Genomic DNA, 24,960 nt, shown 5'->3' on the forward strand with positions numbered 1-24,960 from the left:
ATGACATGGACAGGATTGTGCATGTCTCATATTTCCCCACTAATTTACATGAGAGCTGCTTTTTTAAAAATCTGTTCTCCCTGTTCCCCTTTTCTTCTCTCTGACAAGTATAATACATTCTGTCCTCTAAAGCACTTTAGTTTAATAGTTAATCATCACTATTTATGGATCCCCAAAGTAAATAATTTTGTAAGGATAAAATACCTTTTATAAAAAGATGATACCCTTATTATCTTAATGAAATAATAGAATTAATTGAATGGTAGAGTTTTTATCCCCAAAGAGGCTGGTGATACAGTTTCTCTAATTAGTTGAAGATTTCTTAGAGGAGATAGGCTTTCTGGAGCCCTTTGAATTATGAGAGTATAAGACCTGGATACTGGATGAGGGAACATGTTCAGTTTCGCTGTAAGGTTGAAAGAAGTTCTTAGGCAAAGCACTGCTGGTATTTGCTGGAGCTGCTAACACAGGTCCCAGGCACTGACCTTGTCCCCCAAGGGGCTTGCTGAATCTACTTCTGAGGTAAAACTGATTGAGATGCCTCTTTGTGACCTTTAAATTTGGCACCTGTAATTCATCCTGTCTAGGCTCAACTGAACTTGGTTTGTCGCATTGTAAGCAAATGAATGCTGTAAATCATACTGTAGAAAGCATGTTTAAATTCCTTCTGTGCACAACCCACTGGGCATTTTAACACTGTATCTCTGCGAAATAAATACTGTGCTAATTATAACAGGCTTCACTAAAGCAAGCCTCACAAGAAACTGTGTGGCTGTTAAAGGTAGAAATGAATATGTGAAAGTACTCAGACTGTATTTCTTTTAAAATACCCTGTAAAACCAGGCGTATGAGGGTGCACACCCGTAGTCCCAGCTACTTGGGACGCTGAGGTGGGAGGATCACTTGAGGTTAGGAGTTCAAGGCCAGCCTGGGCAACATAGCAAGTCTCCATCTCTAAAAACAAATCCTGTAATTCAGACTTTTAATGAATTTGTAATTTTTTTCCTCTCAATTTAATTCAAATTAAAATCTACCCAGAAATAGCTGCACAGTTGGCCTGGTTGTCAGGATGTTTCAATATCAAAGGGCATACAAGTGTAGGCTTACAGTATTTAGTCTACAGGTATAGATACATGTATGTTTCACTGCCTTACCTGAGTTGTTTCCTGCCTCTCCTCTTCCCTTGTGTCTTATGCTAAAACAGGGGATGGACAAGTGACAGTGGTGTGATAGTGCTCTGAAGGCTTTTGTTATAGGACCTTGATGAAATCCTGTGGCCTCAATCTGCCAGTATTCCTTGGCTCTGGTGCCCAAAAACTCCTGCCTAATGACAGTTGATTTCTGAGGTCTCTGATTCTCCTGTGAATATAGTGACATTTTAACTGCCAGAGGGGACATTTTCAAGTGATTTTATTCCCTAGTAGCTAATGAGGCACTTCAGAGAGAGAGAGTTGGATTTTTAGATTTTATTTCATAGAATTTACATAGTAAATATATAGAATTTATGGTAGAATATAGATTTTACTTATAGACATTAATAAACTTTGGTTTCCTTCAGGTAAATCAGGAACCAAGTAATTACCTCCTGTTATGTTCTTATCTCCTGCTGCTCTCAACGTTTGGAAATAGAGGGGAAAAAACAGCCTAGACATCTGGTAAATTAAGGACAGTTCCTACTCACAAAGAATTTACAATCAGATTTATCACTTTTTAAATGAATTTTATTGATGTAACTGTAGATTCACATGTAGTGAATAACTAATACAGAGAGAAACTGGATATACTTTAGCTAGTTTCCCTAAATGGTAACATTTTGTAAAACTGTAGTAAAATGTCACAGTCAGTATATTAACATTGCTACAATCCACTGATGTTTAGATTTCCCCAGCTTTGCTTGTACTCACGTGTGTTTTAGTTCCATATAATTTTATCACACATGTAGGTTTGTGTAGTATCTGTCATCTCAGTTCCATCACTATAAGGATCCCTCTTCTTGCCATTTTTGATCACACTTACCTCCCTCCCACCTCACCCTCAATCCCTGGCTACCACTAACCTGTTTCACATTTTTTTGTCATTTCAAAATTGTTATAAAAAATGGAATGATACAGGATGTAACCTTTTGGGATTGGCATTTTTTATTCGGCATAATTCCCTGTAGATCCGTCCAAGTCATGTGTACAAGCAGTTCTTTCCTTTGTATTGCTGAGTAGTATTCAGTTAAAGAACATCTGGGCTGTTTCCACCATGTGGTTCTTGCACATCAAGCTGTAATGGACATTCATGTTCAGGTTTTTGTGTGAACATAGGTTTTCATTTTTCTAGAATAAACGCCCAAAAGTACATTTGTGGGTTGTGCGGTAAGTGCATGTTTAGTTTTATAAGAAAGTACCAAACTGTTTTCCAGAGTAGCTGTACTATTTTGCTTTCTCACCAGCAGTGTGTGACTGATGTAGTGTCTCCACATCCTTGCCAGCACGTGGTGGTTGTCACTATTTATTTTAGCAGTGTTGACAGGTGTGTAGTGCTGTCCCATTGTGGCAGTGTGCCTTTCCAATCTCATAATCTTATCACCCACCTACACGAAATTGACCATATTCCTAAACGCCCCATTCTCTTTCATAGCTTTGTTCCACTGCCCAAAACACCCATTCCCTAGACAGATTATTTTTCATCTTTCTAGACCTAACTCAACTGTTACCTTTTGTGGAAATCTCTCCTTCCAACATAGGAAAGGTAACAAAGAACACCCGCTTCATCTACCCTGTTGCTTTCTATCCACTCATCCAGGCCTGTTTTTCTTTTCTTTCTTTCTCTCTCTCTTTCTTTCTTTCTTTCTTTCTTTCTTTCTTTCTTTCTTTCTTTCTTTCTTTCTTTCTTTCTTTCTCTCTCTCTCTCTCTCTCTCTCTCTCTCTTTCTTTCTCTCTCTCTCTCTCTCTCTCTTTCTTTCTCTCTCTCTCTCTCTCTCTCTTTCTTTCTTTCTTTCTTTTCTTTCTCTCTCTTTCTCTCTCCCTCTTTCTCTCTTTCTTTCTTTCTTTTTTTTTTTTTTTTTTGAGACAGAGTCTCACTCTGTTGTGTGGCTAATTTCTTTCTATTTTTAGTAGAGACGGGGGTCTTGCTCTTGCTCAGGCTGGTCTCAAACTTCTGACCTCAAGCAATCCTCCTGCCTCGGCCTCCCAGAGTGCTAGCATTACAGGCATGAGCAACCTCGTCCAGACCCGTTTTTAATATATGTCTCTCCTACTAGAATATTGCCTGCATGAATGGGACATGCTAAATTTTGTTACATTGCTTTATCCTCAGTGCCTAGAACAGTGCCTGCCACATAGTAGGTGCTTAGTAAATATTTATTGAAAGAATAAATGAGTAAGTGAACTGTTGTATATTTGTGTCCCCACTCCCTTCCGTAGCATATTGCCCAGCATATCCTATTTTTAGTATAATAAAAAATAATAGCTAACATTTACTGAATTGATTTTACATTTCAAGCAGTGCAATGGGCCCCTTTCCTTGGTCTTCTACTGTTGCATTGCACTAACTCATCATTCTATCAAAACACTTTAATGAACTCCCTCTGCTTCTGTCCCCAAAACATGTACTGTCTACCCTTCATACCTATTGGGTCAACATCTGTGGATTCAACCAACTTTGTATCAAAAATATTTGGGGAAAAAATGGATTGTTGCATCTATACTGGACATGTATAAATTTTTTATTCTTCTCATTATCCCTAAACAATATCATATAACAACTATTTACATAGCATTTACATTGTAGTAGATGTTACAAGTAATCTAGACGTGATTTAAAGTATACAGGAGTATGTACATAAGTTTTATGCAAATACTATACCATTTTATATAAGGGACCTTGAGTATCCCTGGATTTTGGTGTCCTTGAAGATGGGAGAGCCCTGGAACCAATCCCCTACAGGGATGACTATATAAGAATAAATATTTTGAGAGATTACAAGTACCTTTGTATCCTTGGCTCCAGCAGATACCTGGCACAAATTAGGTGGTCACATCTGAGCAAATAGTGGTCAGTTTAAATATTGCTTTTACTTGTATGAAGTCAGAATCCAGCTGCATTTTGAGTAAACCAGTGTCCCACTGACCATCCTTCCAGAATGGTCACAGGAAACATCTGTTAATTTTGGAAAGAAGTTACACCGGTTTGGAGAATTACTGCTATTTGCTAAAACAAAGCTCCCTTGGAGAAGAGAAATTGAGTTAAAAGGCCTCGTGTGCGTGTCTTTATTAGCTACACAGTGAGCATCCTTCCATATTATGGAATGGTTAAGCAAGAAACATTCCATTTCTCTAACTCTACCAGTCCTGTTACCAAACCTGCCAAAAGAAGGCATGGAGTCTAAATTCCCACCCCAATCAAAAGCAGCTCTTAACAGTTTCTTAAGTGATACAGATCTTAACATATCTTCCTGTGCTATTCAGAAAATGTGAAGACAGTTGTCTCACTAAAAACATCTGTTTTGGTGAAACTTTAAATGAAAAAATTGTCCCTGTGTCCTACATGTAGTTAAGACTGAAAGTGAAAAAATCTGGGTGGTCTGTAAGTAGCTTTGGAGTTACCAAAAATTTACTAAAATGTCCTAGTGAAGGGCCTGGTGAGATTTATATATATATGAGGAAATATAATATCAGAATGATTTAGCTATCTAAAACATGTTTTATCTTATAGGGCGAATTATCCATATAATTATTTCAGGATTTCCACGTGTATCTTTCTGCCAAAATATATTATTTTAGACTCTTTGCTTTCTTCTCTCCATATAACATATGGGTATGGCTTAAATAAAGTGTTTTGTGAGCTCCAGTATGACTAATTGGATATCCATATGGAAAAAATTTAAGAATATTACCTAAAAGAGCTGCAAAATCTTTTAGAAAAATGTTATCTTAAGAAAATTTCTCACCCGTTCATTCTCACTGTACAACAGGTAAAATATGCTTATGGATTTGCAAAGGGAAGCTGTGAAAGCTATTTAATAGATTACATCTTTTCTCTTAATGTATTAAATACTATTTCTAGTTAACAGGTACTTATTGCATATTCACTGTATGTAGAGCACCATATTCTGGAAAATATGAAAGGAACTTTTACAATGAAAATTGGTACTAACATTTTAGTGAAGAATATAAAATAAAGATCTGAATGGTGAAAGTTTTCTATGACTATTTATTTATTTATTTATTTATTTATTTTTTTTTGAGACAGAGTCTTACTCTGTTGCCCTGGCTACAGTGCTGTGGCGTCAGCTTAGCTCACAGCAACCTCAAACTCCTGGGCTCAAGCGATCCTACTGCCTCAGCCTCCCAAGTAGCTGGGACTACAGGCATACATAACCATGCCTGGCTAATTTTTTCTATATATTTTTAGTTGTCCAGCTAATTTCTTTCTATCTTTATTAGAGGCAGGGGTCTCACTCTTGCTCAGGCTGGTCTCGAACTCCTGAGTTCAAATGATCCTCCCGCCTTGGCCTCCCACAATGCTAGGATTACAGGCGTGAGCCACTGCACCCAGCCTTAGGTGTGTTTTTTTACCCAGTGGTCACTTGATTAACTGTTGATGCTTTCATATAGTAGGCTAAAATGAGACCTTAGCCATTTTCTTGAATATGACCTTATTAGATTAACTCTTGGTGGTAGTAATTCTAAACATCTTTAATTCTTGTTGAGCCCTAACACTGTCAAGAAGCAAAAGTATGGCTGGGCGCGGTGGCTCACGCCTGTAATCCTAGCACTCTGGGAGGCGGAGGCGGGAGGACTGCTCGAAGTCAGGAGTTCGAGACCAGCCTGAGCAAGAGCAAGACTCCATCTCTACCAAAAACAGAAAGAAATTAGTCAGACAACTAAAAATATATAGAAATAATTAGCCAGGTATGGTGGCGCATGCCTGTAGTTCCAGCTACTCGGAAGGCTTAGGCAGTAGGATCGCTTGAGCCCAGGAGTTTGAGGTTGCTGTGAGCTAGGCTGATGCCAAGGCACACTAGCCTGGGCAGTATAGTGAGATTCTGTCTCAAAAAAAAAAAAAAAAAAAAAAAAGCAAAAGTATTTTTTTTTAAGTATTTTTAATATGCTCTTCTGTACTCCACAAATTAATGTTTTATCTGCCTGCTCATTGAAATTTTGGTCCCAGTAAGTATCTATGCTTGCTATTTTGCTAATGCCCTGTGGGTGGATTCCATTAAGTAAAAATCTGTGACTATGAACACAAGTGTTGGAATTTACAGAAGCTTCCATTTTACTATACATACTTAGCTGATGCTCAGGATGAAATCTTTCTTTCTTCACTACGTTATAAAGTTCAGGGAGGCCAGGCGCGGTGGCTCACATTGGAATCCTAGCACTCTAGGAGGCCAAGGTGGGTGGATAGTTTGAGCTTAGGAGTTCGAGACCTGCGTGAGCAAGAGCAAGACCCCATCTCTACCAAAAAGATAGAAAGAAATTAGCTGAACAACTAAAAATATAGAAAAAATTAGCTGGGCATGGTGGCGCATGCCTGTAGTCCCACCTACTCGGGAGGCTGAGGCAGGAGGATCGCTTGAGCCCAGGAGTTTGAGGTGGCAGTGAGCTATGATGATGCCACTGCACTCTAGCCCAGGTGACAGAGTGAGAACCTGCCTCAAAAAATAAATAAATAAATAAATAAATAAATAAATAAATAAATAAATAAATAAATAAAGTGCAGAGACTTTATCATTTTCCCAGGAGGGTGGGGAGGCGAGACAGAAGGGGCTTAGAAGAAATCATTTAGACACTGTCTACGGGAAGCAGACCAAAACCTATTTCCGTAATGGATATGTCAGTATGGTTTGATCTTTTTTTGCATTTTGGAGGATGATCAGCCGGGGATAGCTGTCTCTAATCCATCCTTTCCCTTACCTTTGACCTTTCCTTCTTAAGTATTAAAAAAATAGTTTGTGAGGAATACTTAAAATAATTGAGATTAGTAAACTTGAGGAAGGGAGAATGAAAATTTTCAATTCTTTATTTTTTTTTATTTTTTATTGTTTTTTGAGACGGAGTCTCATTCTGTTGCCCGGGCTAGAGTGAGTGCCGTGGCATCAGCCTAGCTCACAGCAACCTCAAACTCCTGGACTCAAGCGATCCTACTGCCTCAGCCTCCCGAGTAGCTGGGACTACAGGCATGCGCCACCATGCCCGGCTAGTTTTTTCTATATATATTTTTAGCTGTCCATATAATTTCTTTCTATTTTTAGTAGAGACGGGGTCTCGCTCTTGCTCAGGCTGGTCTCGAACTCCTGAGCTCAAACAATCTGCCCGCCTTGGCCTCCCAGAGTGCTAGGAATACAGGCGTGAGCCACCATGCCCGGCCCAATTCTTTATGTATAATTTAATTATACAAGTTATTTGGAATCCTTGTTTTTAAAAGACAGTTAAATGTGTGTGAAGTGAAAAGTTAAATGTTCCCCCCTTTTCATTATCTCCCCTCCATTCCATGGGAGAGAGAAGGTTTTTTTGAGATTTGTTTGTTTTGCTTTTCAATATGGAAAATTTTAGAATAAGTGGAAAGTTTAGGTGTAGTTCAACTCTGTCCCTAGGAGGCTGTTATTATCTTTGAGGTATTTGAGAAAGACAGAGGCTGGCAGCACTATTTCCCCCAGGGGAGGAACCCTGTCTTCCTTCTCGTGTGTCACCTCTGTACCTAACACTGGCCTGGCCTACCAAGAGCTTAGTAAATGTCTCCTGTAACATGTGCCATACCCACGGGTGGGTGGTGCTTTGTCTCTCTATGTGCTCCTTATTTCTCTTCTTTATCCTTATTTTATCTTGCTGTTTTCTGGTATCTTAATTTCTCCTTACTTTCCTCTTCTTCTTCTTCTTTTTTTTTTTTTCCATGCCTTCAGCAAGTGGCTCAGAGCAAAGTGATCAGTGTTTTGAAATGCAGTCTCCTAGACTCTTTCCACTTTAGTTCAGCATGAAAATGTGTATGTAGAAAATAAATAAGGGTACTCTGCTTTCTTTATATTGCAACATGAAGTTTATATTACCAAAGGAATTAGCAGCTTCATTGTGCATATGTGACACATGCTTGTCGCCTTCTCAGCCTGTGTCAGTCCTCAGTGGGATCGTTATTAAAGAAGAACAAAGCTAGCCTTTGAAAATGTGCTTGAAAAAGTATCTTGATCTAGTGGAATACCTCTAAATTAGTCATTATTTTATGTTGGTGACTAAACCTCTTTTAGAAATAAGAGACAGGAACTGTAATTATTCTGAGTTTCAGGATATTACTGTCCGAGTAGTAAGCTACCAAAATTAAGCAGTGAAATTAAACTCAGAGAACAAGCTCTAGGAGTAACCTGCTGTAAAACTGTGGCTCACATGACCTTGGTGTAGTTCTTTACTCAGACTTTTAAGCTGGCGATGAGCTGTTTCACATGACTGATAATGCAGAAGCTTCTCGCTGAAGAAATGTTTTACATAATTCTAGATGTTTAAGTGTCTACTGCCATAATTTGTTTTTCTTAATATTATAGATAACACTCTTTAGGTATATATATGAGGAGAGAAAGAAGAAGTAAGCAAATGAGATTTCTATGCACAAGGCATTGTTGTTACTGCATTACATGTATTAATTCATTTAAACCTCACAAAACCCTGTCAGGCAGGCATTATTATTATCCCCATTTTGTGGTTGAAAACCGGAGGCACAGCGAGGTTAAAAACTTATTCAGTTTCACCTAGTTAGTAAGTGGCAGTGCTAAAATTCAAACACAGTTTTGCTCCAAAGGGACTATCCTGCTTCTTTTGGGTAATCTGTACCCAGAGTCAGCAAACTTTTTCCATAAAGGGCCAGATGATAAATATTTCAGGCTTTGCAGGCCATAGGGTCTGAATTGCACCTATTCAACTCTGCTGATGTGGTGCAAAAGCAGCCACAGGCAGTACAAAAACAAATGAGTGTGGCAGTGTTCTGATAAAACTTTATTTGTGGGCACTAAAATTTGAATTGTTTATAATTTTCATGTGTCACGAAATAATTGTGGGTTTTTTTTTCACCATTTAAAAATGTCAGAACCATTCTTAGCTCATAGGCTTTACAAAAACAGGCAGCATGTTGGATTTGCCTAATCATACTCTACTATATATGTGTGCAATATTAGGATAAAAATCCGTTCATTTGTTCTTACAAGGATCATAGTAAGTTCTGGGATTACCAGGGGTGAACAGGAACAAAAACTTTCAATCCTCTTGCCATTCTGTTTACTTGATGGATCATAATATTCTCCCTTTTCTCATGCCTGCTTTTTAAAAATTTGTCTTTATTTTTTGTCTACTGCATGTACCTGACATGTTGACATTATCTCATTTAATCTTCATAGTAGGTGGTATTATGTCAATTTATATAAATAGTTTAGGGAAGTGTAGAATTACAGAACCCAAATAACTAGGCAGTTGTACGCAGCCAGGTGAATGGTAGAGCCTAGCTTCCAATGCAGGTCTGTCTTAGGCTGAAACCAGTGTTTTTTTCTTCTCTACTGCCTTTCCTTTACACCTAGAAATGTATGAAAATTGATGAAATGTTTGTGATCCTGTCAAAAGCGAATCTGTTTATCTCACTTCTTGAAGACGTTATCTGAGTTTGATAGAAATGTTGTGATTTTTCCTGCTTTGTCCCAATCAAAGAAGCTAAAAATAAACACAGAGCTGGTCAGCAGTGTAACTGGGGGAAGGATACACGGATGCGTGGGATTAAGAGTGGAGGAAGAAATCCATGTCTTTTCCTGAGGCACTTTGCAGTGTCCCCAGGGTGCTCTCAGAAAGAAATGAGTTCCATATGGGTCTTTGCGGTTAATGATGATTTATAACTCGTCCAGAGTAGACCTTTAAGACAGAGCTCTTGTGAATAGTACTTGAAGAAAGGTAAATTTGTTTGTGTAGAGTTTTAAATAAGGAAGTAGAACAACAAAGTAACCTCCCCTCCCTGGCTCCTTATGGGCTCCCAAGAAACCTACTGTCCTTTTCCCCATGTCAGTGGGAAATCCTAGTTATGGCTGTGGTATTAGAAAATGACACATTTAAAAAGAAAAGAAAAGAAAATGATACATTTATGTAGGTTTGGATAAAATAAAATCTAGGCCTGAAACCTTTGCATTTAACTACTGGTTTCCTTGTAATTCCCCACCATTTTATTATAGTGGGATCTGCATTTAATGTAACATTTAACATTCTGTAACAGGGATTATTATGTCACATTTCTGTAACACGTAACATTAATGCCTATACCTTGAAAATTGCTTGAGTTTATCGGGCAGAGTCTGGATGTCTGTGCAAAATGTAATTAGGTATACATGAAGCTAACTTGAATTTCAATATGATTTCTCAGGATAATCCTATTAGAAACCACCAGTGTACCTGCTTTGTACCTCAGGATCCCAAAGAATGGCACCCTCTTTAGTGATTGTTTTAATTATCTTCTCTTTACCCTGTTAGTGAGAGAGGGATTCCCACCCTGGGGTTATGGGAATGGCTGAACATATGACACCTGGCACTGGACAGATAAGGTCAGCAGCAGTTTATGAGTCACATTTATTCACAGCCCAGGGGAGGAGGACACAGCATGCCACACCTGGTCACACAGGGGTTGTACTCAGGAACTGGGGGCTGTGGGAGGCAGGCTTTGTATCAAGAGGGTGGGGTGACTCTTGGTTTCCATGGGAGGAGGTGATTGGCTTGTTTCGATAATTCTGCAGGCCAGCAGGGACCTGAAACCCACCACTCAGCAGGATGAGCAGGAATTGTGCCTGATCCCTGTGATAAGGCGGTTATTTGGCTAGGGGACCTTATCTGTGGGAGCAGAGTGGGGAGGGCAACTTGTAGTTAGATCATTCACGGCCCTCCTGATTTCTTCCCCAGATATCAAGGCAGAACATAATATTGGTCCTTAATTTTCAGCCTTACTCCACAGTAGTTTTGTACTGAATCACAATCAAGAGCATAGCATGGGCAGAGGGAGCAGTCATATTTTCCAAAAGTCTCACCACTTTTTCAGTGGCTGTTAGGATTATGATGACAAGACATTAGGGGAAGCAATGGGGCATCTCTACTTACTCACCAGCCAGTTTTGCCCCCCTGGCCTGGCTCCCCTGCTAGATCTCTTAGCCTAGTGTTAGAACCCGGCAAAGCCAACAGGAGGGATTTGGTTTAGATCCCAGTTCCCATCATGGATGGATGATTGTCCCTGCCTTGGCTACTTGCCAGCCCCATTGGCAGTAGGGACCTCTCCCGAATTTGGTGGACTCTGCAACCTCTCATCACATGAAGTGCCCACCCCACACTTCTCTCACCCCCTACTCAGATCACCCTCCTCCTCACTTCCATTCCTACTTCCAAGCCTTTGCTCACAGTATCTCCCCTCTAGTCCTCTCCCACTTAGGACTTGCATTTGCTGGAGTCGTCCTCAGCCTGCATGGGCTACTTATTTCTCTGGCTGTGTAGCCCCAGTGTCTGTGCACTGCCTTTAACATTTTAGCGTCGAAGGAAAAAAAAAACATTTATCATGCACTCACTTTTAGTTGTCTCTTTTTAGAAAGTGGCCCCTGCCTTTATCCTACTTACTATGGTAATGTCAATTCCTTCTGCCTTTATCTGTTTAGGAAAGTCTCAGCAGGAAAACAAAGGGAAGCAATCAATGGAATTTATAGTTTGAGCCCCTAAAATAATACACGAAACATAATAAGACCTCAATGAAATGTTTACTGAAATAGATGACATGGCCATTTCATATGTTTTGAGTATTATTAAAATATTTGTAAAATATATGTATAAATGTATATGTGTAAATGTGTGTATGTAAATATGAAGTTCTCCCTTGTAGCCATAGCAACCTTATTATTTATTTCTAGTGGCCTTTATTTGTTTTGGTACTAAGTAGGTACATACAGTATTTTACATAGTGAGGAGGTAAAAAGGGGAGAAATGATATTGGGTCAACCCTAACCTTATCTAAAAACTTCTTATTTTCCAATAAAAGAAACATCATCTTTGGTACAATGAGGAAACTGGATTAGGAACTCGCTATATTTTGTTGGAAGCAATTTTAGGCTCAACAGGAATGTGTTTCTATTTGTATTAACAAAGATTTCTATCCACATTTCGTAAAGCACATCCCAATTTTAAGAAAGCAAAATTGTTGGTAATTAAATATTTGTTATTTATTTTATGTAGCGCTTGTTTCAGGAGACATTTTTGTAACAATTCATTCTTTTCTAGCTGAGAACAGCTCAGGCTTGACCCTAATGCTTCCTAGCTAAGCGAGAAGGCAAAGGGTGTCAGACTGTAATCAGCCTGGGATCCTCCTGTGTCATTAAGATAGGGCATGGTCGTCCTAACTTGTAGGCCAGGGAGCTCTTCCACAACCCAGAGAGAGCACTGTGGGAGATACACTATGCTGTTATGGTGCTCTTCCCTGTGGCATGGTCAACAAGTGTGGTCACTCTGTGGCACCTGCAGGCCTTTGAAAATTCCCTTTACTGGCTCCTGTTTTTCTTTTTAAAGCTATCAACTGGCTAGCCAGAAGATCATCCCTTCCTCTGTGTTGTCTAGAGACTTAGGCTAATGGTTCTCCCAAACAGACCCCTGCAGGCAGTAGGAGAAAGCCATAGCCTATATTTTAGCAATCTAAGAAATAGTTAAAAGAGATTTAAAAAAACAAAGGCATCTGGCTCACACCTGTAATCTTAGCACTGTGGGAGGCCCCTGAGGCTAGGAGTTCCAGACCAGCCTCTCTCCAGAAAACAGAAAAGATTAGCCAGCCTGGTGGCACATGCCTGTAGCCCCAGCTACTCAGGAGGCTGAGACAGGAGGATCACTTGAGCTCAGGAGTTTGAGGTTGCAGTGAGTGACACCACTGCACTCTAGCCAGCGGCAACCAAACAAAACAAAACAAAACCACAGGACAACCCTGAACTCTGAAAATACTTACACAGACCTCCAGGCCTAGGGGTTGGGGGGAAAAAAAGGGAAGAACAGAAGAATATCTTTATTTTTAATTCTCATCACCCTGGGAAGGAAATAAACTATCCCCAAAAAGTTTGTATACATATAAAAATATGTGTGTGTATATATGTATAAATACAGATATGCTTTGAATCAGCTTTTATAAAACTTTCAAAATTTTCTGTATGTGGGGAAGGGGTGTTCTCTGAAAAAGTAATCATGTGATAATAATCTTTTAAAATGTACCAAAGGGTAAATAACGAAATCTCTTTCTTTCTTACCTCAGAACTTTAGTCCCAGAGGCAACCATGGTTATCAGTTTCTTCTGAATCTTTCCAGGGACAGCCTGTGTATACACCAGCATATTTATACATGTGTACACATACACACACATTTTATATATATATATATATTTGTGTGTGTGTGTGTGTATGTGGGTTTTTTTTCTTCTCTACACAAACAGGAGCACAGTCTGAGCCTTGATTTCTTTTCAACTTAGCAGTATTTCCTGGAGAAAGAGCTGTGTCATCATGCATAGATCTACCTTATTTTTTAAATAGCTGTTTAACAACAGTATGGATATACCCCAATTTATTTAACCAGTCTTTTATTAATGGCCACTGATGGAAACTCCCTTTAAAACTACTTACTTTGAATTAAACCTTAATGACTTTAGAACCAATTACACAGCCTAGGCAATATAGTGAGAACCCATCTCTACAAAAAAATTTTTAAAAATTAGCCAGGTATGGTGGTGTGCACCTGCAGTCCCATCTACTTGAGAGGCTGAGGCAGGAGGATGGCTTGAGCCCAGGAGTTCAAGGCTGCAGTGAGCTGTGATCCCGGTACTATACTCCAGCCTAGGTGACAGAGCAAGACTCTGTCAAAAAAAAACCAAAACAGTTACATAAAAAGGGTGCAAGTATCTGGATAGATTCTTTAAGGAATTTTGACTTCTACTTGTTTTTTAAACCATTTTCAGAGTTGTCTTGTGAGGACTGTATTTTAACACCTTGACTGCCACACTAGAAAAAAATTTTTTCCCTAGGACCATGGTATTTTATTAAAACAAAATGATCCTTTCTAATTTGTTATTTTTTATTGTTTTCTTTGTGTGAGTTATATGCAACACAATCCACGTTTTTGGAATTAAATTGTCAATGTTAATTGTAACAATAAGAACATCAACAAGTAAGATTTTCATGAACCAACTGCAGGGTTTTACTGCAACCAGCTCAAACTGGCCTGAGTTAAATACAGCTCACATGGCAGTTAATGCATTAAATAGCAGCCTCAAGGTACTGATCCTGATTTCATTTTTAATCAGTAGGGTACAATTCTAAGAATCTTAGCAATAAATGTATTCCTGGGGGAAGGAGATGGTAATGGTATTTATAAGGGTGGAGGTTGCCCCTGGAAAATGAAACAGGCGTGTCTTTCAAAACTCCATCATTGAAGCTTGATATTCCTTCCTAACAGAGTCACCCAGAGCCAGTTTTAAACAGTTTCTAGTTTATATTTCAGGGAAGTTGAATATTTTTGCACAGTTTCTTTTTTTGAAGCTGAAGAACCCTAGCTTGCTAGTTTTAAAGGCTTGGTTGTTAAAACCTTTAAAATTCATGAACCAAAAAACAAAACACTAATTGTGTACATTTCATGTTACAAGATCTTTTCGTTTTTTTAATTTTTCTTCCTCTTTTCTTTTGGATAACAAATTCCTATTATTGCCATCTCTTTAATATTTTAGTGATTTTCTTTATTTTTACTTTGTGGGTATTGATCAAAGACTTTAACTCAAAAAAGTTAATATGCTACATACGTATGTTATAGGATTTTTTTTCCTCAAATCAAGATGATAAAATCATTAGTTTTTGGTTTTTTGATTTTTTTTTTTTTTTTTTTTGCGACAGTCTCGTTCTGTTGCCGGGCGAGAGTACAATGAGTGGTGTCAGCCTAGCTCACAGCAACCTCAAACTCCTGGGCTCAAGCAATCCTCCTGCCTCAGCTTCCCAAGTGGCTGGAACTACAGATGCACGCCAACAGGCCAGACTATTTTTTTCTATTTTTAGTACAGACCACGTCTCACTCTTGCTCAGGTTGGTCTCGAACTCCTGAGCTCAAGCGATCCTCCCACCTCAGCCTCCGCATCCGGCCAAAATCATTAGTTTTTAAAATTAAAAAAGTTTATCCTAACTTTTAGGCAGACAGCCTCTCAAAAGAAGATTAAAAATTAACATGTATAATTTTCTTTGGAGGGGGCCGAGTTTCTGCTATTATACTGTAATCAGAACATCAGCATCCACAGGCTTACGCTTTATTGAAACATTAGGTTTTTTGTGTATGAGGTTTTTTGTTTGTTTGTTTGTTTTAAGTCAAAGCAGTTAGTAATGGAGATGACCTACCAGATGATCTGGTTTACCTCCCAGGACAAAGGAGTCACGTTTGTTGAACCTGATATTTGTTCAGGTCAGATAAGTTTGCCTCAGACTCTATGTTATCTCTTGGCTTTTATATTGTCACCTGGCTGTGCACATATTTAAAGTAATTGTGCAAGATCCTATGTTTGGAAAGCATAAAAACATGACATGAATACATGACACTTGCTTTATTAGAGGATGCAAATGGCCACGTATGCCTATTTCTCAAGTCGTGCCATGTTTCCTACAAGAATTAGAGAGATGACTTACCCGTTTTAGGGGTAGTTCTCAGGAAAATCATCTGAGTGGGGGAATGGAGAAAATTACAGAAGTACTGTGTAATTGAGAAAAGGACCCAAAAAGGAGAATTAGAAGGGTTTTTACATTTTTTTCATTGATTTGATTCATAGTTTCACCGTGACACTGGAATCTGCAGTTCTGTAAGGTAACTGAAGTAATAGAGTAAAATGTTTTCTGATAAAACTAACTAAAAATAATTTTCTGGTGAATGTTAGGAACCAATTATATATGTATGTATATATATAGTTAGCATATTTTAATAATTATTAAAAATCTTATTTTAAACTTTTTTGCTAATTTTTCCATGTAACGTTCATCCTTTAAGTCCTTAATAGTTTTTTCCGCTCATTCTGTGATAAATATGAGAGCCGCCAAAGGAAACACATAATCACCAAGTCATAATGAGACAGCATTTGAAAAAGAATTATAGCAACATCCTGAGGACGAGCAGGTTCTGTTCACTTTGGGCCAGGAGTAGAAAGAGGAAGAGAAAGATCACAGAAGTTCAGATTTACATGTTGTGACTTGGAAATGAGAAAGGAACTTCTGAAGGTCAGGGTATTGGAGAGGACTTCTTTCTTCAAGTTTGGGTGGAATTACATAGAACATTCTTTGGTTAAGGGGCTTAGAATAAAATCACAGGCAAGAGAAAGAAAAAGATAACTGGATTTGTCAACAACAGAGGCGACTGTTTTGAAAGCATTCCTCAGCTAACTGCTTCTCCTTTCCCTTCTCCCAGCCATCTTTGTCCTTCTCCCTTCCCTTTGCTGGAATTTTTAATTTAGTGGAGACTCTCCAGGATGTTTTTGTGGTGAACCCAGGCAACTGTTAATGCCTGGCTCAACATTGTACAGGTTTTTTGTTCCTGAAAACTCTTAGAGGAAATGGATTAAGTATTTTTCAAAAGACAAATCCTTCTAAATTAGAAGGAATTGGTTGTGACCTCTTACTTGAAAGAAAAATTTGATGTACTTCCAGTGGAGGATGTACTGTCCATATATAGAAACAAGCATATAGGAAAAAAATGAATCATTTTTTAAAAGTGATGGCATTGAATAGTCATCACTCCAAATGCATAGGTCTTGGCACGTGGAATTGAAGGAACAGTTCCTATCAGTAGGAATTTATTTCTGGTTTTACTTGTGTCTATCTTTGTTCCAGTATACTAGGAACAAACCGATTTTCTAGAAACCAGGCTACTTCCAGAAGCAAATCTGACTTAGAAAGGATGGCCTGGGGAAGTCAAGCCTGGGCTTTGTTTTGGTTGCTGTTGCAGCTTACTTTGCTTTCACTTCGACTATCAAATTATGAACTAACTAGGCAGGAAGATGTGGAGGAAGCACTATGTCCTGTTCCTTTAACCCACAAAGCAGACAGTGTTAGGGTATTATCTTCCTGACTGTGGGAAGGAAATAAAAAGAATAGAAGAGCCCCAGACTATACGATTGACATCAGTATGGAATGCTTGTTTCATTATCAGAAGCCTAAAATTATCTAGGTAGATTCAAAAGCTGCTAACGATTGTGGGGGAAAATAGTTTAATTAACAGTTTTACCTTGGATCCTAACTGCCATCTTTCCTGATTTTGCTGCTAAACCTGTTTTCTTTCCTTTAAAATCAGGCCACCTGTTAAAAATTTCGGTTTCAGTTCATGTCACCCTCATTCTTCTGCTGACCTGGACTTGAAACCTTTTCCTCCCCACCCCTTTACCCTAAGTCCTGATGATTTTTCCTCCCTTTACATGTGTCCCCTTCCTCTTAATTCCTGATGTAGCCAACCTGCTTCAGGCCACCTGCACCATTGAAATTTAACACCAGTTGCCTTCTGACATAATTTTCATTTATTCAGTAAAAAATTCTTGAGGGCCTATTGTGTGTCAGGCTGTATGCTGGGGATGTAGGTGAAAAACACAAGGTCCTTGTCCTTAGGAGTTTACATTTTAATGAGGAAAACAGGTGTACCACCAAGTGCAGTTAAGTGAGATGGTATGGAATTCAGAGGAGACACTAAAGTCTCTCGCTATTTCATGGCAGTATGTTTTGACCCATGTAGGTTTAATATTTAAAGATTTTTTTTCTTGTTCTTAAATGTTAACTTTTGCACTCTGATTCCTTTTCTATCCCTAATGGATATGGCAACAACTAGTTACTATCTTCTTAATAATAGCTCTCCAAATGTTTGACCAAGAAACACCTCTCAGCTCTCTCTTTAGTCAAAATAAACTTAATTTCCTCACAGTTGCTGCATCCCTATTACTAATTATCCAAGTCTGTCCACACTTTGGAGTCCAAAATAGCACACAGATGGAATGATTCAAAAAGCCTTTAGAGCAGAGCTTCTCACACCTATCACTGGGATTTTGTTACAACACAGATTCTGATTTAGTAGGTTCAGGTGGGGCCTGAGATGCTGCATTTCCAAGAAGCTTCTAGGAGGTGCTGTTGCCACTGGGAAATTGAACATGTGTCCTGCTAAGAGGGTTTTGGAAGATGTAAAGAGATAAGGAATTAAAATAAAAATAAGTGAAGGGGGCCAGGCAGGGTGGCTCACACTTGTAATCCTAGCACTCTGGGAGGCCAAGGCAGGAGGATCACTTGAGATCAGGAGTCCAAGAACAGCCTGAGCAAGAGTGAGACCCTGTCTCTACCAAAAATAGAAAAAAATAACTGGGTGTGGTGGCGAACACCTGTAGTCCCAGCTACTTGGGAGGCTGAGACTAGAGGATTGCTTGAGCCCAGGAGTTTGAGGTTGCAGTGAGCTATAATGTTGCTGCATTCTATCTGGGCAAGACTATCTCAAAGAAAGAAGAAAAAAAGAAACAGGTGAAGGTATGTTTTCTTCTACCTGTATGCATGGATCCTGCAGTCTGTACATCCTGTTAATTCACATTTAGTCTTGCTAATCTAAAACAACAATTAACTAATCAGCTGGGTTGGCAGTGAATCTTGCCAGTGATCTAACTAGAAAGCTTCCACCCTGCACACGCCCATGTCAGCCTGTGGGGAGTGAGTCTCTTCCATGTCATGGCGAGCTGTGATAAGGTGTGCACCCACCTAACTGAGGCTGTGATACGATTCCCCGAGGCCCCCAGCCACTGAGTAATAGGAAACCCCGTCTTTGGCAGTGGGAGGTGTTCCTTTTGGCATTCTGCCTCCATCCAACTGGTTTGTGTAACAGTTGGGCTTCAGGAATGGCTTCTGAGGCAAGTCTGTATCCTACAATGTGTAATCAGGAACTGGCAGAAAATTTATCTTTAGCTTTTAAGATTCCCGTTAGAAATTCTCAACGTGTAGCTTTGGCAGTTAAGTGACCTGCCCATGACCTGCTCAAAGAGCCTGCCAGGGTGGAATGCAACTGTGTCTTTATTCTGCTTGAGTGTTTTTCCTGGTGATTTTCTGTGGACCTTCTACTGGCTCCACCTGTCTCCTTCTGTTCTGCAGCTATTCTTGTATTCTTGTAGACCAGCAACAGAAAAGCAATTGCTACAGGCATTTCGTTCCTGCGTCTTTACAACCAGTGTTGGAAGAATTATTTCCATCATCTCTCTAGGGAACTTTCCTATGGAATTCCCCCCACAGATTGGATTGCAACAATGGCTTGTAGATTCCTGAGATCTGTCTCAGTAGAAACCGGCAAATCTTGATGATGTCAGTCTGGGGAGAAGAGTTGGTAAATGGCCTGTTTTCAAACTTCAGCCTGTGTCAGATTCACCTGGAAGGCTTGGTAAAATGCAAATTGCGGGCCCTATACCCCTAGAGTTTCTAATTCAGCAGGTCTGGAGTAGATTGTAAGCATGTGTAACATCTGCTGTTCCTTCCCACGTCTTGTGATTTGGGTACATAACGGTGATGACTAGAGAGAGGGGTGGGCACATGTTCACAATAGCACATGCACTGTTGATTATCATCACCATCATTACCTCTCAGTCCTCATGGGTTGTTACTTGGTTTTTGTTGTTGTTTTAAACACTGAAGCCCAAGGAAGCAGTGACTTTCTGGTGCACCTGTGCAGCCAGTGCCCTTTGTGGTAAGCCAGCCCACTCCATATAAGGCTTCTTGGCTTAACTAGGAGCAGAGGCCTGATCTTCTCGGGGAAGGATATATGGAAGAATAGGATGGGAGCAGCTGGGAAACTTGCTTCCCGCACACCTTCCTATCATTAAAATTTTTTTAAATAAATTTGGGTTTTGGGCCCCTGAGACACGATAAAGGAAGGGGAAGTTTGGCACATCTGGCTCTTCCCATCCCTCTAAATCCCTTAGTCATCCCTTGCTCGCATTACAAGGATAAGATGGTTGGTTTGGGTTTTGTTATTAAAGGTGACTAATGTATACTTTCTCTTATAGCAGTTCTGGAGCATCCCAGGAGGAACAGAATGATCTCGATCTTGGTCTTGGTGACCTTCCCTCTGATGAGGAGGAAGTCATCAACAGTTCTGATGAAGACGATGTCAGCTCTGAGTCCAGTAAAGGAGAGCCTGACCCACTGGAGGATAAACAGGTACATTTTGGTTGTTTTTACTTTTGTGTTTTTTGGCCTCTCACTATGCTTGGGGATGATATTTATCAGCCTGGTAGGCACAAAAACCCTAGTGAGTTTTCTTACAACTTATAATTATAAACATTTCCCAAATTTAAAGCACCTAACATAGTTTCATTATAATTATAATATAAATATAATTCCTGCTGTACTGTAGCACCTAACATAGTCTCATGTTTCTAAGCCCGTATCACTTAGAGATTACTCAGTGATTTTTGAGAAATTATTTTCACTAACATCTCCTGGCTTTCTTTTTGGTACTGAAAAGGCCTCCTAGGATTGTTCCTTGTAATGCTACCAATTCTTCTTAGATTTTTTTGAAAGAAAAGAATTATATGCATTTCAGACTCAATCAAATCTTTTTAGGGATAGAGTAACGATTGCTATAGTAGTACATTATTGTTTGCTTTGAAATAATTCAGCGTGTTTGTGTGTATGTGTGTGTGTGTGTGTGTGTGTGTGTGTGTGTGTGTGTTTGGGGGAGCACAGCATACGTGAAGATTGTCCATGTGTTGATAGTTGTTCAAGATGTGCCACAGGGGCTTGCTTATAATGTCTCGCTTAGTTTGGGTTGAATGTCTATTTATCTATTTCATTTTAAATCACATGTATTTTAATTAATATATTAATAAAGGGAAAAAATAGTATATTAGCAGAGTCCCCAGGATGTATTGGAATGTTACAGCAAGATAAAATTTGAAAAGATCCACGCAACATATCGAGCCATGGAGAAAATCCATGTCACCTAACGCCTATACCGTAATTTATCACTTCATTATCCTTCCTGTTTAACATATTTTTGCTTTGTTTGAATTCATTTTCAGCCTTAAATGAATGGCACAAATACAATTGTCTGGATTTAAGTCCCAGCTCCACCAGCTACAATCTGAGTACCTTGGGCTAATTATTTAACCTTTTTTGGACTAAAAAAAGACTAGTACTTACAGACTTGTGAAGATTAAATGATTTGATGTATGGAAGCCTTAGAACACTATCCAGTACACAGTAAGAGCTCAGTGATCATTTGTTTATTATTTATTACTAGCAAGACTTCCTTTCTGTGCTGTAGGGTATTAAATCATGGTTTTGGGAGTAACCACTAGAAATTAGTTAGGCAGGTGAATCTGTAAAACTCCTAAGGCATATGAATGACTCTGTTCTTCTTAAAGACCCACAGCATTCCTCAGCAGCTTCAGGTTTTACTTTGACTCTCTTTGACTCTTGTGTCTTATTGGCATCTGTCTTGCTAAAATTTGAAAGCTCGTTTCCCACATTTCTGCTTCATGAACATAGATTCTACAAATATTTATAGAATGCCCACTATATCCTAGGTACCACTGGTATTTACTAGAAATAAGGTCCAAGCTTCTGTGACGCTCACATTCTAATGGGACAAGAGGATCCATAAATGCATAAACAGGAAGAAATTCATAGTGTTACGGGCTATGAAGGGAACAAATCAGAGTGGTGTGCTAGAAACTGAGAAGGCTACTTTGAGGTTTTTTTGTTTTTTTCTGTTTTTTTTTTTTTTTTTTGAGACAGGGTCTCACTATGTTGCCCAGGCTTGTCTCGAACTCCTGGGCTCAAGAGATCCTCCAGCCTCCGCCTCCTGAGTGCTGGGATTACAGGTGCATGCCACTGCTCCTGGCTTAAGGAGGCTACTTTGGATAAAAGCCTCTGAGAAAGTGATATTTGACTATTTTTTTAATGTCCTTTAAATTTCTTTTTTCTCTTTTTTTTCCTTAAATCTTTCATTTGTTGTTTTCTTCTTCTTTTTTTTTTTTTTTAACCATGTTCCCTATCATACTGAAATTGACTGAGATTTAAATGACTACCAAAGCCTGTGAAGAGTTTGAGGAAGAGCATTCGCATGGCCTTCCTCTCTAAGGGCCATAATGAAATCAACCACTACTCTCTCTGATGGGCAACCCTAAGTTCTTTCATATGCTTTTCTATCATTTTGGTTTAGTTGTTTCTTTTCTTTGAACCTTTTCCAATCTCCCCCCATACTTGAAGTGGTGACCAAAATTGGTTTCCACTTCCAACTAGGGATCTCCCTGATACACGGTATAAAGAAGGATTACTCTCTGACCTCGTTGTGTTGTGCCTCTTCCCAACACATCCTGTGATAACACTGCCTGGTTGACTCATTCATTTTGTGGGCAGTGGAGACTCCCAGGGTTCCTTCCTCTATGTTTGTGCCTGCCTTTCCTATCCCTTCCTGTATTTATACTATTGTTTTATGTTCTTGGTTGTGCCACATTGCAATATCCCAGTTAAATCTTTATCTTTTTTTTTTAAAATGGGACTATTTTTTTGGTTAATCAGGGACATTTCACATTTTTTACCTGATGCCAGTAGCACTGATAATTTCCCTTTTTTAGAATTCTCAGCCACTCTAATGAACTTACTCTTTGTCTCGTCATCTGAGACAACAAAAGCAATAATCTAACTCTCCCTTTCTAGACAGTTGTTGATCCATCTAGCCACAGCCTGGTGAATGCTTTTCTCTCCATTTTTCTTTGGCTTAGTTTCCCCATCTTTAAAAAGAGAAGGGAGGCTGGGTGCGGTGGCTCACGCCTGTAATCCTAGCCCTCTGGGAGGCCGAGATGGGTGGATCGCTGGAGGTCAGGAGTTCGAGACCAGCCTGAGCGAGACCCCATCTCTACTAAAAACAGAAATAAAAATTATCTGGACAGCTAAAAATATATATAGAAAAAAAAAAAAACTAGCCGGGCATGGTGGCGCATGCCTGTAGTTCCAGCTACTCGGGAGGCTGAGGCAGTAGGATCGCTTAAGCCCAGGAGTTTGAGGTTGCTGTGAGCTAGGCTGACGCCACAGCACTCACTCTAGCCCGGGCAACAAAGTGAGACTCTGTCTCAAAAAAAAATAAAAAATAAAAATAAAAAGAGAAGGGAGTAAAGTGGACTCCTGTCTTTATTTGCTAAGATTGGTGTGATCATTAAATGATCATACACTATTTAGAACACTGGCTGATACAAAATGAGTGCTTAATAGATTTTTAGTTATTATTACTGATTTTTATGAAAATAAGCAAAATCTTAAACATCTTAAATCAAGCTCTATGTAACCTTACCAATTAATATATTCTTTCAAGTTTGCCTTTTCTTATCTTTGATGAATAAATGTCAAACTTGTTTACATGTAAGGTAGTATTGTGTTTTACCGGAAAATTTTGAAATTTGGCATTCTTTTATTTTTCTTAAAGGAGGGGAGAGGAGGAGAGTCTGAAGGTTGGCATTCTAAAACCTGTGTTTCAGTCCCAGCTCTGCCGCTTACTAGCTATTATATATGACCTTGATCAGATAATTTTTAAAAGTCAGTTACTTTACTTACACCAATCTTATTTCACAGTAGGTTTTAGGTGACTTAAATAAAGTGCATAATACAAAAAGTCAAAATATGTATAGTTAAAGAAATCAGGATGTTAATAAATAATGCTGTAATTACTGGCTATCCACCTGCAAAAGAATGAAGTTGGACCTCTTCTTTTCACCAAGAACAAAAATGAACTCAAAATGAATCATAGACTTAAATGTAAGAACTCAAGCACTAAAAGCCTTAGAAGAAAATACAGAGTAATTCTTTGTGTCCTTGGGTTAGGCAAAGGCTTCTTAGATACAACAGCAAAAGCATAAGTGATGAGAGGGAAAAATAGACAAATTGGACTTCAGCAAAATTAAAAGCTTTAGTACAGCAAACAATAAGATCAAGAAAGTGAAAAGGCAACTCACAGAATAGGAGAAAATGTTAGCAAATCATATCTCTGATCAAGGACTCATATATAGAAAATATAAAAACTCTTACAACTCAATAATAAAAAGATAAATAATGCAGGCCTAAGGATTGAATAGACAAAAGAAGATGTACAAGTGTCCAATAAGCACATGAAAAGATGTTCAACATTGTAAGTCATTAGGGAAACACAAAGCAAAACTTTGATGAGGTACCACTTCACACCCACTAGCATGGCCATAATCGAGAAGATGGACGATAACAAGTGTGGGTGAGGATGTGGAGAAATTGGAACTGTTATACAGTGCTGGTGAAAATGTAAAATGGTGCAGCTGCTTTGGACAACAATCTGGCAGTTCCTCAAAAGCTTCAACATAGAGTTACCATATAACCCAGCAATTCTACTCTTACTCTTAGGTATCTGCCCAGGAGAAATGAAAACATATGTCCACGTAAAAACTTGGAACGTTCATAGCATTATTCATAATAGTCAATTAAGTAGAAAGAACCCAAATGCTCATCAACTGATGAATAAACTAAATATGGTATATCCATACAGTGGAATATTATTCAGGCATATAAAAAGGATTGGGAAGTGACTGATAATGGGCATGGAGTTTCTTTTTCGGATGATGAAAATGTTCTAAAGTTACAACCCTGAATACATTCAGAACCATTGAATTGTATACTTTAAAAGGGTTACAATATATTTTATGGTATGTGACTATCTCAATAAAGCTATTAAAGAGTAAAAGAAATCCTGCTGAAGGAAAAACAATAGTGCTAAATGGAAGATTAGTACAAAGTAATGTATATCATATAGCCCTATACTTCTACCAAGGATGAGCCAAAAATTTTTGGCTTTCTAGCAACTCAAGTAAAAAAGGTGATATCAGTGTCCAAAAGAAAAAAAACAAGTTCTTTGGAGTAGAAGCATAGGAAGAGAAGTTTCTTTATAACTGCTT

At 38.8% G+C, this 24,960-nt stretch overlaps 1 protein-coding gene across 3 annotated transcripts in view; it reads left to right on the forward strand.

The window, feature by feature from the left end:
* FGD6 (FYVE, RhoGEF and PH domain containing 6) overlaps positions 1 to 24,960 on the forward strand; it is a 104,640-nt gene that overhangs the window by 18,751 nt on the left and 60,929 nt on the right. For 2 of the 3 annotated variants that reach the window (XM_045553216.1, XM_045553218.1), the window contains exon 3: positions 20,047 to 20,200. In XM_045553216.1, coding sequence (XP_045409172.1) covers positions 20,047 to 20,200 — 154 coding nt within the window. The remainder of the gene's footprint in view (positions 1 to 20,046; positions 20,201 to 24,960) is intronic. The other variant, XM_045553217.1, reaches the window with a different exon arrangement.

The sequence above is a fragment of the Lemur catta genome, chromosome 6, assembly GCF_020740605.2.
Source record: "Lemur catta isolate mLemCat1 chromosome 6, mLemCat1.pri, whole genome shotgun sequence".
Taxonomy (NCBI): Eukaryota; Metazoa; Chordata; class Mammalia; order Primates; family Lemuridae; genus Lemur; species Lemur catta.